The sequence below is a fragment of the Cyanidioschyzon merolae genome, chromosome 19 (genome assembly GCF_000091205.1).
Source record: "Cyanidioschyzon merolae strain 10D DNA, chromosome 19, complete genome".
Lineage (NCBI taxonomy): Eukaryota > Rhodophyta > Bangiophyceae > Cyanidiales > Cyanidiaceae > Cyanidioschyzon > Cyanidioschyzon merolae.
Window position 1 is genome coordinate 393,356 of NC_010145.1, and position 17,957 is coordinate 411,312.

Consider the following 17,957-nt stretch of genomic DNA (forward strand, 5'->3'; position numbering starts at 1 on the left):
GAGCGCCTAATCCCTCATGTGGACGACTTTTCGCAGGAATGCATGCGCTCGCGCTGAGGTCACCAACGGTTTCGGGTGTACAATGATCAAAAGTGGGCATTCGCTGACTTGCTGGATTCGTCGGAACATAAAATGACCGGGCATCCGAGCGGTTTCGTAGTACCCCAAGGAGCCGGACGTGCTGTAACGCGCGCAGACCGCGCTCTCGCTCCTTTGGCTAGAGCGTAGAACGAGTTCAGGAATCGATTCTGCACGATTCCAGCGGATGCATTCAAGTCGGTGTGCACGAAGAATGAGCTCGGGTGAACGCTTTAACATCCAGAGACGAAGGGCATGAGGCGAAGACGGACGCATGCGGTGCTGTATTGTAAGAGACTGAACGTCAGATGGCGATGAATTCGAAGGTAAGCGAATGCCCATGGGGTACTTCCACTAGCAACGATACGAGCTGGCGCTTTCCCCACTGCGACTTCAACGTTTCAATCAAGAAGCGGAGATGCTTCGTGCTTCCGGAGCGCCCCAGTGGCTCTGTGTCGGCGAAGTTTCGACGAACTTGTTTCGTACTCAGAATAGGCATTGTGCTGGAATGCTGACGACTTGCGGTGCAGAGTATCTGTGACCAGGAGCTCGAGCATTGGATTTTCGCCTGGATTACGCTATTTGTTCGGTGCGGACGGCAAACTATAAAGGCTGGAGCGCCCTCTGGACACATATTGGGAACGATTTCGGTGCACAGTCTGCGAGCAATAAGGGTGTTCAGTCAACGAATGGCAAGTCACGTATTTCGTGGGCCTTCATTTCGGGAGATTGTATGCACCTCGAAAGCGGCCAGATACTGTATCGCGCCACTTCCATTGCGTTCAGGAATCTGAACAAGCTTTCCATGCGACCTGGTATTCGCCGTCGGTTGCGACGATTCGCTTACAGCGTGCCCTGTGAAGAGAACCAGGCAGGAAACACTGATCCATAATATTCACATTTTCATATGGTTTATGATCGGAACGAGAGCCGACCAGCACTACACAGGCTCTTCAATGAATCCGAGGAGATGCGATCATCTACGTCACGTCAACGAATGGCCTTAGTCCTGCCCATCAGCCGCATCGAGGTTCCCGTTTTGAATGCGTACCATAATCGAAACGACTCAATACGCATCGCACCGATCATCCATATACATACACAAAGAATGCTTCCTCCAGCGGCGGACACGGCGAACGCCAAGACTCGTGACGCAATGCAAAAATGATTCATATGCGGATTACATGCGTATCCTTCCACCAATTCACATCCTGACTCCAACTACGAGAGTAGATGCCGATCCGCCATAAGCCGGACGTCAGCGGAGAGGTCCGGTGTCGACTCACTCGATGACGAAGCAAAAGTGTTTGCATCTCCAGTGTCCAGTGCAACATGCCCCTCGCTGGGAAACGTTGCCAATCTCACTGGACCAGAGGATACGAAAGAAGCGCTCTGCTCCCGTTCAGCAGTACGTGGCGCCTCCGACGCTACCCGAGCCGTCTCTGCGTTTGTCTCCACAGACGTGATGGAGTCTTCGGCTGGAAACCGTGATAGCGGTCGTGAGCGCAATGAATCCTCGAAAAGTGGATCCGAAACACCTCCGGGACCCACACCAAACGCTGCTACCAAGTCATGAATCCGAGGATCCGCCGGATCAAACCATACCAAGGTAAACTGCTCCGCGGACGCACTCGCCTGCTTTGCACGTGAGCTGAGCTTGCGCTCACCACTGTATAGATCCAATGGTGATGCCAGACGTTTGGGCACTCGAATAGAGGCCTGTCCGAGCCGTCCCATGGATAAACTTCTCGAATTCGCATCGGACAACAACGATGCTTCCCCAGTGGTACCCGTTCTCGCTGCATTCGTCTCTGGTGCTACCGACCGCGGCAGCGCAGGTGCTACATCCAGTCGGATTAATGCCGGTGCATCCACTCGCCGTCGCAGCAACGTCCCAGAAGACGCACCCTCGGACTCGGCAACAGTGATCAGGTTTGGGTCTGGCGGGTGCCAACGAAGACCTCCCGAGGACACCGTCTGGGCTGCTGCCGGATTCGCAGCAGCCGTGGAGTGCAACAAGGACCAGAGGGCTTCATTTTCGGCACGTTGTTCATCGTAGAGGCCAGCTTCCCCACGCTCCTGAGCTTTGGTGTCAAAGAACAACGGCGTATCGGAAGGCGTGACTACGAGCACTCGACAGCGCACCGGCAGCGTCTCACAGGGCGCATGAAGCTCACTCTGGTACTGTCCCAGACAACCATAGCGTTTGCAGAGCGGACGAGCGTGTTGCAGTTGTCGGGCTCCCTCGCCGTCGCAAGTCTGGAGGTAGACGGTTCCCTGGAGAAGGATGACGACAGCGGAGCGAAGGCGTCGTGCAATACACTGACCATGCAACGGCCCGGAGAGCGTCCCTGGGAGTAAGCGCGGCATTGCCCACACAACGAGCGTAGCTGTTCGCAACGGCAACAACATGGCGTCTCGACGCTTTTCGTAGTCGAGCGCCTCGGGTGGAAACAGCATTGTCTCGGTTGCTACTGTGCCTGGGTTCTCGTACATTGCAAAAGACGCATCTGGGAGGCGACTGCTTGTATCGCGCGTCTCGACGTGCGCTCGTGTGCCAGGACGCGTCACTTGAGCGCTCTCTGGTGCAGCGTTATCCGCTCCGAGGGTATCGGTACGAGCAGCGGCGAGTCCGTTGCTCTCTGGGGGCGTCTCTGCGTCATCGGCAGGCGACTGCACCGACGTCGACGACCGCTCTGGTTGGCGCTCCGTACTGGGTCGATCCCGTCGCTCCAGTTCCATGAAGCGCATACGCGTTTCCGTGAGGTACTCTTCCACGTTGGGCACGAGGTTGCGAGCACACTCGCTAGCAGCCATGCGTACGGCGAGTCGCATCCAGTCGTCCCGACTGCTCATGAGATTCCTGAAATTCGATGCTGGAATGAAGAAGACATGGGCCAGCTGGGAGACAACCACCAGCTCCAACGCCGACGTATACCTATACAACGAACCCGCCATGCCATAGCTCTGTCCGGTTACACTGTTGCTCAGGGTACGCACTTCGTGGGCGTCCTCTCGGGGGAATCCAGAGGCCGGCGCAGAAGCTTCCAAGTCTGGTGGTATGTGTTTGTGCTCGTGGTTGAGCGCTCCCGATGACGGTGCTGCGTCTCTCAAGCCGTGTGGAAAGGCACCAGCTTCCGCGGAGGCAGCGTGCCAGACGACTTCCTCTGCGTCCGCTGCTATCGTTCCATCGTCAGCAAAGTCGTCATCGTCATCGTCGACGACGTTGCTATTGCTGGTGTAGCGATCGTCCCGCTCTCGACGACCAGCTATTCCGAATACGTCGCTGATGAAGGCTCGCAGACGTGCCTCGGCAGCGCGTCGACGCGACGGCAGCGTGGCGGAAGGGACTGCTTCTTCGCCGGGGTATGGAGGCTCGACCATATCCCGAGGCGTTGCAGCGGTTTCTTCTGGCTGACGCCGTTGCCACCATCGCCATCGTCGCCAAAGTGTCGACTTGCGCTCACGCTCTTGTCCAAGATGACTCGGCAGTGTCAAGGGCGCCTCGGTGGACCGCTCAGAACTAGCAGGGGCAACGACACCCGCCAGTGGCGCTGCGGACCCAGTCTCTGCTGTTTCCACTGCTTGTGGCCAGACTGAGGTGGTTGTTGGCTTGCGACGAAGCGGTGGAAACTCCTCCTCACTCAGAAGGTTCGCAATCATCGCTGACTGCCGTTGGATGCGATCCACGGGTGTCCGTTGCACCGCAGGGTAACTGCTTCGCAGTCCATTGTGGCGCCCTAAAGTGCCGTGTCGCGCCTGGTGGTCCACTGCCTGCATGTCTTGTCGCTGCAGCAGTAACTGCTCGTCCAGGTCGTCGAGATCATCACCAGCGAACTCGACATGCTGGGTCCGTACCTCGATCGCTCCTCGAATGACGTAAAAGACACCCACCACGAGGGTATCCATCCGTTGCACGACTTCGCCATGTGCGAACGCTCGTATTTGGCCTGCAGCTCGCCAGGCAGCGAGCAACTGTTCCAGTGCGTGTTCGAGAGCGACCCTCGAGCGATACTCCACTTCCAACCAAGATGCAAGACTGTTGCGCAAGCAGTCACCGATGGTTGGCAAAGGAAAACGTATGCTCACGCGCTGCAGTGCCTCGCGACGCATATCCAGCTGGTCCAACAGTGCCTTGGACTCGGCTTCGGTAAGCGTTCCAGTCGCATACAGCTCCTCGATGAGGCGAGCTTGTCGACTCAGCAACACGTTCGCGGCATGCAGCGAGTCGCTCGCGCGTACCGTCTCCGGTGACAGCACCCGCGACGAATGCAAGTAGCTCTCGCAACGGGCAACTTCCGCTTCCAGTTCAATAGCGACTTGCAGGTCTGCAATGAGCGTCAGGGAACCGTGTGGATCCGCGGATACCCAATCAGTGCTGTGGACCATAACCACTGCCGCGGTATCCGCAGCGATGGTGGCTGCTCCCGGCGGGCTGCGCTCAGCCTTCTCGAGTGCCCAGCGTTCAGCTTGCTGGGCATGCCGAGAATGCAGTGCATGAACCAGCGCTACGGTCAAGCCTGATACAATGTCATAACCGATAAAAAGCCGGCGATAGATAAGCCATCGGGCAAAGCGATGAAGAAAGCGGAAACGCCCACAGATCCCTACGATAAACTGTTCGAGACGGGAGAGGCCCCAACCGCCGGCCTGCGTGTGACTGAAGACCCGAATCTCGTCGGTGTTCGTGGGATTGCTCACCTCGTCCATGGAACGATCAATAGCGGCATTCAAGAGCCGATAAGGTGTCATGGACATGGAACCAATTAGAAACTGTTTCTGGACAGCAGCGCGCATCGCTAGGAGTGCTCTGCGACGTGACTCGTTCAGCTGGTGCAGAAACACAGCAGTTGCAGGAGGCCTGCGGTAACGGCGCGAGTGCTGTTGTTGTTGTCGTCGTCGTCGTTGGAGGATGCTGGAGCGCTCAACAGCGCTGCGTTCAGGTCCGATGTTCGTCGTCGCTGTTGTCCAGCGTACGCTTCTGGGACGGGCGCCCGCAGCAGCTGCAGTCATCCGCCGAGATCGCCCAGTTCGAGGCTGCTTTCGATCAAGTCGCAACCACCAAGGTCGTTGAGGAAGCCAACGGTTTCGCGCTTTGGCTACCTGGTGCTGCCGTTCGAGCTGAAGGCTCCGGCTGAGGCGTTGCATCTCGCGAGAATGGCGCTCCCGCAACGCCTGTGAGCCCGACATTCGATACTCCACAGAGGCACGCGGTACCGCTAGGGAAACTCGCGGTGGTCGAGCCACAACCAGTTGTGGCAGTGATGACGAGCGCGGCAAACTCCCTTGGAGGCGCGCACTGACCCCGGGCATGGTGCCGTCACTAGTCCTCCAGGCTGCTGATGTTGCAGTAGCAGCAGCAGCAGCAGTAGTGGCGGTGGCGGTGGCGAGGATGGTGTTTCCTGCACTATTGCCCGAGTTGTTTCCAAAAGCGCTGTTCATCGTGTTCCCTGCAGCGTTACCAAAGCTGCTTCCAAAAGTGCTACCCATGGTACTCCTTGCAGTGCTCCCGGGTGCTGGCATCGTGACGAGATTGCCAGTACTTTTCGGATTTGTCGAGGTGTCACTTGTACCCGGTGTGATACTGTTGCTCGGGTTGCTGTTGGTATCCATTAGTTCGGGCCCTGCTGCTGATGCTGTCCAGTGTGCTTCATCTGGTTTTTGGGGAGGCAAACGCTCCTCCATGTCGGAACTGGACGAGACGCCCATCACTTTGTTCGTGTCGCTGGCGATCGATATGGAGTCGGGGTGCTCACTCATGAGCACCGGTGTGCGAGTCGCCTTGCTCACGAGCGCCCGCACCTGACCCACCCGCAGCAGCAACCTGGATAGCTCTGCGGGCAGAATCGCCACTTGCCCCACAAAGACCCAATCCGCAAACGTAAAGCGACTCGTGCGCTGCATGTCGAGCAGGATATCCAGCGCCTTTGCATGTAACCGCCGTACTTGGGCGCGAAACGTTCGCACCTGTGCAGCGGAACGATTCAAAAGACCCAACCAACCGGCAACCGTTTTAATGGTTGGTGCCTGAACCATCAGCGTCATCAGTACAATGGTAGCCGTCCAGAGTTGAACTCGTGCATTCACGTAGGTTCCGCCCTGGATATTAGGTTCATGGAAGACAATCTGGGCTGCAATGAGCGAAATAGCACCGCGGAGACCGACGTGAACAATCAAGAGCGCTTCCCGCCACGTGAGTCCGTAGCGACTGCGTCGTAACACCGGATAGAGCACCACCACTGCGATCAGGCGACTGAGGTAGAGCACTGGGTAGAGCACGAGGCCGTACGCAATGGTCTTGCCGTCGATACCGTGACGACCCCAGAATACGATCAAATTCACAACTGCAATGAATCCTGCGTATGTAAAAGCGATCGCATTGATGATCATCGAAATGACGGACCAGAAAGCGAGCAACGAATCCTGGAACTCAGGTGTCAACGAAGCAAAGCGATCCGCTCGAAGCACCAGTCCGAAAGAGGCCACAGCGACAATGCCAGAGACGCCACAAGGACTCTCGCCGACATAGAAGACCAGGTACGAGAGCACAAATGTTGAGCCAATTTCGATTGCCGCATCCTTCCAGACTCGACGGAGGAAGACAAGTGTAGGGAGCGCGAAGGCAATTCCCAGTGCGAGACCTCCACCAGCGAGTCGCAGCAACTGCACAAAGATGGCTCCAATCGACTGAGACGCATTCGGCTGCAGCCGCGTCAAAAACAGCACAAAGAGCGTGAACCCAGAGCCGTCATTAAACAAGGATTCGCCCTGGATCATCACCTGCAATGGTGTTCGAATGCCGCTTCCTTCGAGCGCCATGTTTACAGCCAGCACGTCAGTTGGCGAGATGAGCGCTCCGAACATCCAGCCAGCGTTGAGGCTCCACGGCGAGTCAGTCAATACATACGTGGTAAAGAAGGCGAGCAGGGCGGCGTCAATCACGACGAGAATCATGCTGAGGGCGAAGATTTGCAATAAGAGGTTGCTGACGGTCCACCAGTCGATGAAGAGGGCGCTCTCGAGAATCAGCGGTGGTAACAGCACATAGAACAACACCTCGGGGTTGCGCACGTCGACCCAGTAGTTGAGCGAGGCAGACAACTGGGCCAAGTTCAAATAGCAGCCAGCAACGCCAAAGATGCCACCTGCGATGACCAGAGGAAAAGTATACGGCACGGGTAAACGGTAGTGATCCAGCACGCTCTTGAAAGCGTATGCCAAGAGCACGGCTAGGATCGGAAACAATAGGATCATAAACGTTGACGGGGTCCATTCGGTGAACCCGTGACATATTGCAAAGATTTCCTCACCTACAGGGTCTGTTTCTGCTGCGGAGGCCGCCAGGTTTGTTCGAACGAGGGTAGCGGGCCCACGCAGCAGGTCGCTTTCGCTCGGGCACCAAGCACTCGTGTTCATGGAGAGCGACCTGAGCGACGCCCCGGGCGTGTGTTACAGCTTACCTGATTTTCGTTCAAAATTCAAACAACAAAGGTGAGCATCCGTTGTTCATGGCTGTGCGCTTGAAGCCAATGTGCCAACCAGGAGGATGAGGAGCAGCAGCAGCAGCAGCGCAGCAGCAGCGCGATACGGACGAACGAACGGCACCGGTGGCGTTCAACGGCATTCATGCTGGGCTACCTTTCGAAGCTCTGCTGAGGAACGACGAGTTACTTGGCGAGAGAGTTGCAATTCGTGGACGGAATTAGTTAGGAAAAAGTGAAAAGGAAGATTTGGATAGCCCAATAGAGCGAGTGCGGGAAGAGTGTACGGAATAAGCTGAAAGTAGCAAGCTCTGGAGAACCGGGAGAGTGCCTTGAAAGCTCTGGATAGTCGCATAGACGAAGCGCACGTTGGAGTGTTAAGGTCTTTTACAAGTAAAAAGCTCAGAAAACTAGAGACACTACGTTGAAGGCTCTGGATCGTCCAACTGAATTGATGCAAGCCTGGGGGTATTAGCGTAATCTGAAAGCTCAGAAGATTCGAGACACGACGTTGAAGGCTCTGGATCGTCCAACTGAATTGATGCAAGCCTAGGGGTATAAGCGTAATCTGAAAGGGGAAAGCTCAGAAAATTCAAAATACTGCGCTGGCGGGTTTGGATAGCCCAGATGAAGCGATGAAGGTCGAATCCGTTGTCCGATCTGAAACGAGCACTTCGCTGCTCGCCTGCACCTTGACTATCGCTTTTTTCCGACATTTTCTGATGTACAGCCTCGACAATTGAAGTATAGCAATAAGGGCTTCGGGATGATGCATATGAAGTTCCAGGATTCTCGTTTGCCTTTGCGGAGTCGCAGCTGTGACGCTGCCTCTGGAATTCACGAAACCATGGACGTCAAGATCATTCGCGACACCCTAGAAAACGGGTTCGTTCTGTACCCGATATCAGGATCCAGTTCAAAAGCGCAAGCCTCATCGCTGCTCTCTTACTTTGATGTAGCATGCTCAAATCATGGATTCTTCAATGTTTGGGATCCTTCTGTTGCAAGGCAACTTGGGGGCGCACCAATTCGCGCCCCAGCGTGGACAAGGCGAAAAACTCGACATCTTCTCTCTTGAGGACGTCTTCACCAGCTCATACCGATTGTGCACTGTACTTGCCTCGTCAAATACTCGACACCGTTCGAAAGCCAAACCGCCATTTCTATGTGGACATTGATGAAACCGGACTCGACAGCTGCGTGATGCCTCGCTCGGAATGTGGTACCCGAGTCTCCCGTCTTCTCTCTAGGGATGGAGAACCGTCCAGGACTCGGAGTTGGGTTGTCGGAGCGATCGCTTCGACCGAGGCGGGCTCCACCGCGTGGTACAACGGCAGCGCTCAGGGGCAGGAACTTCTCGGTATCTACTCCAGCAGGATGTTTCCTTCCTGTATGTGTTCCATCATGGACAATACCGCATACCAAATTCCTTGTATCCAATGGAAAATCGTGCCCTTGTGCGTAGAGCGGACAAAGCATTCGCCAGAGGGATCACCCATAAGCAGCACGTGATCCTAGGATACGGTGCCAGGCGTGGAGAAGCGGGTACGGTATCGAGGCGCGTCCGCGCTACGCTTCATGGACGTGTACAGAGCGGCGAGGCAAGGCGTTCACGCGCCACATGGCGGCTCCTGGAGATAGGATGTATGGCGGACATACGAGAGCACCTGACCGCAGTCCAGTGTCACCGCTGAGAAGCGCACACTGAGGCTGTTACCATGGACGCTGAAAATAGCGTGCGAGGCATAGCTCGCAACTACCGCATGTGCATCAATTGCGTCGATCATAGCAAGAAGCTGCGAAATGTGCATTTGAACGCTGCCACCAACATCCCCGCACTGCTCACGAATATGCTGGAGCGCAAGGCGCGATCGGAGGACTTCAAGCCGTACATGAATGACAGGGAAAGCAAGCAGAGGCAGGAAAACCCGCAACAGCTGGTTTTGATCACATCTTCAGCATGGGAAACATCGAGATTGAACGCCCGAGTTTGCCAACGGGACGATTTCAGATGGAGTCTAACAGAGGCGTCAAACAATGTCGCGGCCATGCCCTTGTTCAAAAAAATGTCGTTCCACAAGCGTCTGATGGACAAGCACGGCGAAGCGACGCTTTCATAGAAAGCAAATGTAATGCTTCTTCCTGGACAGAGACGCGTCATCAAGGAGGCTCTCGTTCCATATCTGGATGCGAAAACGTCTTCAAGGATCTCGTTGTCTACTCCTAGAACATGTGTTCCCGTGCCATGAGCTCTGCATCCCGCTCTAGCTGACGCCGATCCGGTGTATTCGATTCAAGTACTTCAGAAGCTGGATCCGTGACCGCAGGGATGCTCCCTGCATCTTGTTCTGCAGAGAGGAAGGACGACGAGCCTTCCAGGACGGTGTCCGATACGCTGCGATGTGTCTCCCGCAGGTCTCTGGTCTGCCAAGGCGGTGCTTGGCCCGTGCTCCCCCCGCGGTACACCACCGGAGTGCCAGTTGCAGATTCCTCGAATAGCAGTTGCAGGCCTGTATCCTCAACAGGATTGGCGACCTCTTCACTGTAGTTCGCTAGGATATCGACCAGTTCGGATCGAGAACGTCGCGGTGGGCGAGTATGTCGGTGTCGCCAGAGCTGCTGCTCAAGTTCCGTTTCCGTTTCCGTTCGGTGTTTCTGCTCGAATTGACGCATCCAAGGGCCAGCAATGGATCCAGCATGCCCTCTGGTCTGTTCCGAACGTTCCCGGTCAGCAGACTCGGACGGAAACGTTTCGGTTAGAGAGACCATTCCGGACGGCAGCGTCCAGCTGCGTAAAAGCCCAGGACGCGTGCCACTTTCGCCAGCCGCTTGTCCGATAAAGCGCTCACCACTGCTGCCATCTGAACAGGTAGGATGCAGCGCATCCGTCCCAGCGCACATGATATCAGCGGGAACAGTGTTTCCGGGCTGGTCTACTTCACTCGGTTTCGAGATACGCGAGGTGTCGCTCATGGGTGCCGTCGTCGTCGAAAGTCGCTGTGCTCCTCTCCCGCGCCGACTGCTGACCCGCTCACGAGCCGCAGCCAAACGTTGTAACCGTAATGCACTCTGTACAAGGCGCTTTCGCTCCTTTTGGAGAAGAGGCTGGTTCAAATCCATCCACAGGAAACAGGGAGAAGTGGCGGTTTTCGATACAGCCGAAGCAACTGCATCGTTTCTGTCTGAAGCGGCAGCAGCAAAGAGCGCAACATCCTCACAGGGGCGAGCGCAACTCGCAGCGAAATGGTCCAGGCGAAGTACTGCTGGTGCGGAGACTCGACCCGCCCAGGTTTGCCACTCAGAAAGCGGTGACGGAGCATCGCCGCTGAGACTGCTCCTGTTGCCACCGCTATCGGTGATTTTGCCAGTCCCTGTACTGCCGTTTCCGTCGCTGCTGGTGCTACCAGGTCGTAACCGCTGCTGCGGCAGGGTTGCGTCATTTGCCTGGTGTAACGCCACTGAAGCAACGGACGCTTTCTCGTGATTGCTCAGAAACTGCAAAAGTGAAGGAATCGCGGCACCACGCAAAACAAGAAGCTTCGCAGGGGGCATTCCATCCGGCAACAAGAGCCAACGTCTCGGTTTTGTGTCTACTCGACGCGACGCATCCGCGCTCCGTATACCGCCAGCAGGCTGGACATCTGCTTCCCCTGTTACGGCGCTTTCGTGTTCGCGCTCAGCAGCGGGAGACGCTGACCCGCGCTCAACACCAGTACCTGTTTGGGAACTCGCTGTCGGCATCAGTGGCGCTCGATATCGCTGGAGCCACGGCCCCGCAGGTGTATCTGAGCCAGTCTCAGGAACGAACGCATCCTGCAGGATCTGGGCACCGTAAGCACTGGTGGGACGAATCTCCAGCGTTCCCGTAAGGAGTATCAGAATAAGGGACGGGGTTGCAGGTTCCAGCAACGGCACGTTCACAGCGCAGATGCCCTCGTGCACATGATAGACGCGTTCGTAGAGGCCGTACCAAGCCAGTGCACCCGTTACGTATACCTGATAGCGCAGGTTTGCTCGATCATCAGTGGAGCGTGAAGCGTCCAGCCACCACGGTGCTGCCTGATCCGAACGCTGCAGATAATCATACATCGTGAACGAGTCCTGACGTGGTGGAAGCAGAGGTCTTCGTGTTGGGCGCGCTGCGGCACTGTGCGAACCTGCTTCAGTGGATGCTCCGGTTTCTGGGCGCTCTCCAAGCACCAGCGGTTGACGATCTACCAACGTTGTCGGAGCGGGTGTTGTTGGTTCGGGTCTCGTGGGCGCCCTGGTATCCAGCGGTACGCCAGATGCAGCCAATGGCGTCGTGGCTATTGCGGCATTACCGCCGGCGCTTTTCGAAGGTATCCCCGCAGCTGCCGTCGTCGTCATCGTGACAAGTGCGGCTGCTCGTTGTTCAGACTCGGTTAAGGCTGCATTCCGGAGTGACAGCTCTGGACAAGTAACCGACTCTGCCATGTGTTCAGAATGTGGCCGTTGCAGCGCATGAAGGCTGTTTCCGTTACCGTCTTCCGTAACTGCAATCTGGTAGAGTTCAGAGAAGAACGTCTCCAGGCCCGGGATAAGGGCATCCACGAGCTCCGCGGCGCCTAGTCGGAGCGCCTCTTGCCACCAACCTCGCTCACTGCTCACCAGTTGCTGAAACGCTTGACGAGGAATAAGAAGCACGTTGGCCACCGGACTGGCAACCACGAGCTCGTAGGGGTACCGGTGCGCAAATAGGACGCCACCGACACCATGCACATTGCGCAGAGGATCATCGTGACGAAGGAGCGACACCACCTCGTATTCTGGGAGAGGGAGCAGGCCCTCCGCAGCTGTGCACTGCGAAGGCGAGGTGGCAAGCGTCAGACGCTCTTGTTCGGGCGCTGCAGCCGACCAGGAAGACGCAACGAGCAGGGCACCAGGTGTCGCATCGAGCACAGCGGACTCGGTTTCGAGCGCTTCACCTTCCAGTGCATCTTCACCTTCATCATCATCCCATTCTACGAGGTCCGTTCCAGGGCGCATCGCCGACGGCGGTGTGCCAGTCGCGCAACGTGCTGTGCTCGAACGCGACTGGTGTGCCCCAGTGTTGCGATGATCCCCACAATGATTACGATTATTGCTGCTGATGTTGTTGTTGTTAGTCCAGGTTCGATTCGATCGCATGGCATCCGCCCGACGGCAGGCAGCGCCCTCGCGCTTGCCATCAGTGACACCCGAAGCATCTTTCCCATCTCCGCTGATCCAGTCATGCGGAGCAACGGTGAGCGCTTCACTGGACGTTCCTGGAACAGCATGTTCAGCATCCCGGGAAGCAGGCTCAAACAAACGCGCGGGAAGCTGTTTTTGTTGGGCATCACGTTGCTCGCCATCTCCTTGAGATGACTGACGACGACGACCACGGAGACGCTCCCACCAGGGCCACCTCCTCCTCCACCAACGCTGCTTCTGATGATGTTGTTGTTGTTCCTGCTGCTGCTGCTGCTGCTGCTGCCACCACCGGCGAAGGCCACTAGTGGCCGGGGCACCGTCCGGCACTTGTCTCGCAGCGTCCGCTGCAGGTGCTTTTGCAACGAGCACACCAGTCGCCGAGTCCGTAGCGAGTTCACCAGTAAAGGTGGCTGCGGCAACCGCCAAGCGCTCCGACGTTGCCCGGAGCGCCTCTTCCGCCTGGTGTTGGTCTCTGCTGATGAGGCGAGCAATCGCCTGTGTCATTGGCATGTCGATCGCTGTACCGCTCGGGGAGAGCAAGCATGTCGTCGCTTCAGTGCATGTCGACTGCTGCTCTTCGTGGACATGACACGGCGCAGTGTCTCTGCATCGGGTGCATACCGGAGATACGGCAGGTAGCGCGCTTGTCGGCTGCGCTGCCTCCAGGTCCGGCTCGGAGAGCACCAGGTGAGGCGCTGGGCCCGGGTGCGCGCTGCGTCGCTGCTGTGAATGCCTCCTAGAGTGCGTCTCCGGTGCCTGGCGCTGCTGCGGAGGATACGATACCGCTGTGCGTGGTCGTCCAAAGCCAAGGGGAAGGCGTGCTCGCCCTGACGCTATATGCTGCGTACGGCTCCAGTACCAGCGGAGCTCTAGAACACCGTGTGCTACGAGAATCACCGCATCTGGTAGCTGAAAACTCGCCTGGAGACGCTCGCCTAGCAGTAACGAGCGCACATGGCCAGCCTGGCGAAAAGCGACATAGAGGCGATACGCCTGCGCAGAGGCGGAGTTCAGACCACCATCCAGAAGCCTTTCGGTTATCGATGTTGACGTTGTTGCTGCTGTTGCTGCTGCTGCTGGAGCACTCGTTTGGACGCTCGTCGCTCCCGCTGGTGCGAAGGATGCGCCTGTAGTGGTGGTGGTGGTGGTGGTGGTTTTCGGGGTGCCCCCTGCTGACGACGACGCTGTCGCTAGCACAGGTTTGGATCCTGGCGACTGCGTCTCGTGGAACATTGGTGCCGCGGGCTGGAACCAGCGCCGAATACCAGCCTCAATGCGCTTCTCAAACGACGGAGCCGGAAATCGCACAGAAACTCGCTGCAGAGCCTCTCGCCGCATATCAATCTGGTCCAAAAGACCTCGAAACTCGCGTTTGGTCAGGAGACCCTCCGCGTACATGATTTCCAGGAGACGCTCCTGTCGACTGAGCATTACTGCGGCTGCTCGCAACGACTCCACAGAGCGTACCGTTTCGAGGCTGAGGATTCGCATCGAACGAAGATGCTGCTCGCAGCGCTGTAGATCGTGCTCCAGCTCTTGCAAGACTTGCGCATTCGCATGCAGAATCATGGTGAGCAAAAGCACCGCTCGCGGATGAGGTTCACTTTTCTCATGTCGAAGCAGGGAATGGAGTGCTCGCATGCATTCGGAATAACGGCTCCGCCAGGCTTGGGCGAGCGCTACCGCCAGTCCCGACAGCACGTCATAGCCAACAAACAGACGACGGTGAAGCAGTGCCAGAGCCAGTCGATCGAGAAAGCGCACCCTACCCAAGACGTGTATGGCGAGGCGCTCGTAGCGACGCAAGCCCCAGCCGGCTTTCTGACTGCCCTCACAGAGGCGCAGCGTACCGGTGTGCGGCGCCAGGCATACCTTATCGTTGACGTAGTCGGTTACTGAGTCGAGGAGGCGGTACGTGACACGACTAATCGACCCAATGAGGTGCTGTTTCTGCACGTTCGCACGCACAGCAAGCAGCGTGCGCCGGCGACTCTCCATGAGGAGGCGACTGAACGCCGGGGAGTCCCCGAGCTTGCGCTCGAGAGGGAAACGCGTTAGCCAGTGCGCTAGACTTGGAAGCGACTCTTCGGGAAGGGGCTCTGGCTCTGGAGTTCGGACTGCCCTTGCAGGATTTCCTGTATCCGGCACTGGTCCCGGAGGCAATGATGAGACGCGAGATGCCCCAGTTGCCGTCTTGTCGGGTGCAGGAGTGCCAGCAGCATCGGGCTGACGTAGACGCGCCTTCCAGATGGCTTCGGCATTCGACCACGGTACCGGAGCGCTGCTGCTTGTCGTACCGGAGTTCGCGTCATCTCCAGGATCCAGAGACGACGACTCGGGAGAACGGGACGCACAGTCTGGCTCACGCGGCCCAGTTGGTGGCGTGGCTTGTCCTGGGGGCGCCACTCCGTAGCCGGGCGCCTGCTCCCCGTTCAAGCTCGCTGGAGGATCGTTCCCGGCAGCGGCCTTCGTGTAGCGCGCTGCCAAGTGCCGAATACGGGCGCGCACCCGCCCTGCACTTAACAGCAGCTCATCGAGTTTGTAAGGTAGAATGGCAGCCTCTTCCACGAATCCCCAATTTGCGTGAACGAAGCGACTGTGCTTCTGCATCTCCCGCAGCGCCTCTTTGGCTTGCCGGTGAAGACGGCGTACCTGGAGTCGAAACAGTCGCACTTCAGCGGCACTCTGGCTGAGGAGGCCCAGCCAGGCAGCGACCTGCCTCACTGTCGTTCCCTGGAACAACAGAGTCAGGAGTACGATCATCGAGGTCCACAGCTGAACCCGAGCAGATACCACTGTACTACCGCGAATGGAAGGCGTATGGAAGACAATCTGGGCGGCAATGAGAGAGATGGCTCCGCGTAGGCCACAGTGAACGATGAGGATGGCCTCTCGCCACGAGGCCCCGTAACGACCAGTGCGCAGAATAGGAAACAGCGCCACCACCGCCACAACACGACAGAGGTAAGTGACAGGATAGAGCGCTACTCCGTAGCCAATTGCCGCGGCGTTCACGCCACTCTTTCCCCAGAAAACAATGAGGTTGACCACGGAGATAAAGCCAGCGTACACAAATGCAATCGAATTGATGATATGCGATATCGCTTCCCAGAATGCATCCAGAGACTCTTGAAATGCCGGTGTGATCGAAGCGATTCGGTCAGCGGAGAACATCACGCCGAACACGGACACAGCCACAATGCCGCTGCAGCCGCAGGGCCCGTCTGCAACGTAGAACACCAGATACGCCATAACGAGTGTACTGCCGATCTCGATGGCAGCATCTCGCCAGACGAGGCGAAGCAGCAGCAACGTCGGGATGCCCATCGCGATACCGATGAGGAAACCGCCACCTGCAAGACGGAAGAACTGCTCTACAAGGTAGCCAAAGGAGAGATTCGGATTCGGCATCAGACGAGAGAGGAAGACAATGAAGAGAGTGAATCCGGAACCGTCATTGAAAAGCGCCTCGCCCTGGATCATGACCTGGATATGCTTCCGCACCGGCGTTTGGGAAAGCGTAAGCGCAACCGCAAGTGCATCCGTTGGCGAAATGAGCGCCCCAAAGAGCCAGCCAGCATCGAAGCTCCAACCGGCTGTACCGAACACGTACGTGGTGAATGCCGCCACAATCGCCGCCGAAATGAAAACCAAGATAATGCTTAGCGCGAATTGATGGGGAATGGTATGTTTCACGACCCACCAGTCAAGATACATGGCGCTCTCGAAGAGAATCGGCGGGAACAGGATGTAGTACAGGATCGTCGGTTTGTCGACGCTTACCCATAGCCGCAGTGACTCTGACAATTCACCCAGAGGTAGGTAACAACCAGCGACCCCGAAAACACCGCCAAGAATGACAAGCGGAACGGTATACGGTAAGGTCAGTCGGTATCGAATGAAAAGGCCGCGAATGATGTACGAGAAGAGCACTGCCAGGAGTGGAAACAGCAGTACCGTGAAAAGCGACGGTGTTCCGGTACGAAAGCCGCGGCAGGTATTGAATATGGCTGCATCCTCGCTGGTGCTATTCGCGGCGTGAATCACTTGTGTTTGAAGTGCGGTGAGCTTCGAAGCCAACCCCTCAAACGACGTATGCATTCGCGCTCGGTACGCGGGTGCGGTTCTTTGACCGGAGCGCCGTCCTCGCTGCGACCGCTTCCACCCGAACGCGTCGCAACTCGCGAGAAGCAGTGCTCTTACCCCTCGTACGTGCCGTTTGCGGTGCAGAACGCGCCTCGATGAGGCGGTGTCTCCAGCGAGACTTTTGAAAAGGACAGCGGTCGACTGCTCGTTTCGAGTGCTCGCTTAGTGAAGACGGTGACTCCGGTCGTGATGAACGCCCTGATTTACAAACGGAAGTCGTCAAGCTGTATGCACAGACACACTTGGATAAAAGTGTGGGCGCTTTATCCGCGGGTCCTCTTTTGACGCTGAACGTCGAGGCTCCAGTCGGTGCCGATTTTGCGGCGTTCCTCGGCAGAGCAGTGTGCGCGGGTACGAGGTGGTACGACGGGAACGGGCCTCAACGATGGCCTCGTGCTGCTTGTCCAATTATAGACATTTGTGTCCCAAATAGAACAGATTTATCCGGGATCCAGGTGAGCCAGCAGCGTTTCGTTCATACAATCATGCGGGCACCGTACGCCATCTATCCTCGTTCAGGTCTATTTCGATTCGTCACAGAGGCCGATGATCCTCAATGCTTTCGTTCGCTGGCTTGTTCAGGCGTACGCGGTTCGTACTGGCCATCTCGTGTGCGAGCTCATGCCCGAGCTCTGGCGCGGGATGCGCGCACTGCGGATACATGGTGCGTCGACGAATGCTGCAAATGCAATACGCTCTTTTTGCTCAAGGATATTGTATGGAAGCAACGGGAATTGATGAAATTGTATACGATTCATTGCATCGGTGTTCGTTGACCGCGAAAGAAATCTCTAACTAGGGAATCTTTTGTAGCTGCCTCGGTGGGGCAGCTACAACGACCTGGGAGGTACGACAGAGTGGCTCCAACTGGAATCTAGAATGTGCAGCGTGCACCGGGCGCTCGTCCAGCGTTTTGGAACGCTTCCTATGGCGTGGCGTACCGGAGACCAGCACCACTGAAGACTCTGATACGCATACGAGGCAGCATCGCGACACCAAGCGATGAGATTCGGACGGTAGATATGCGCAGAGCAGTACAGCGAGCGAGCCTTCGAGACT

The 17,957-nt window shown here is 57.1% G+C and overlaps 2 protein-coding genes and 1 non-coding gene across 3 annotated transcripts, besides 1 other annotated feature; 1 reads left to right on the forward strand and 2 right to left on the reverse strand.

The window, feature by feature from the left end:
* Nucleotides 1-960: part of a sequence feature (possible transcribed region) that runs on past the window's edge.
* Nucleotides 961-1,299: 339 nt separating this feature from the next.
* On the reverse strand, nt 1,300-7,494 carry CYME_CMS152C (probable sodium/hydrogen antiporter; the record flags this gene model as incomplete). The annotated part of the gene is made up of 1 exon (XM_005538755.1): nt 1,300-7,494. One exon carries the CDS (start codon nt 7,492-7,494, stop codon nt 1,300-1,302), a length of 6,195 nt encoding a protein of 2,064 aa, XP_005538812.1.
* Nucleotides 7,495-7,735: 241 nt separating this feature from the next.
* Nucleotides 7,736-10,418, forward strand: CYME_CMS153T. Its single transcript, XR_002461657.1, has one exon. It is a non-coding gene; the product is annotated as a hypothetical transcript (transcript).
* On the reverse strand, nt 9,783-16,853 carry CYME_CMS154C (probable sodium/hydrogen antiporter; the record flags this gene model as incomplete). Its single annotated transcript, XM_005538756.1, has 1 exon — nt 9,783-16,853. One exon carries the CDS (start codon nt 16,851-16,853, stop codon nt 9,783-9,785), a length of 7,071 nt encoding a protein of 2,356 aa, XP_005538813.1.
* Between the last annotated feature and the right edge of the window lie 1,104 nt (nt 16,854-17,957).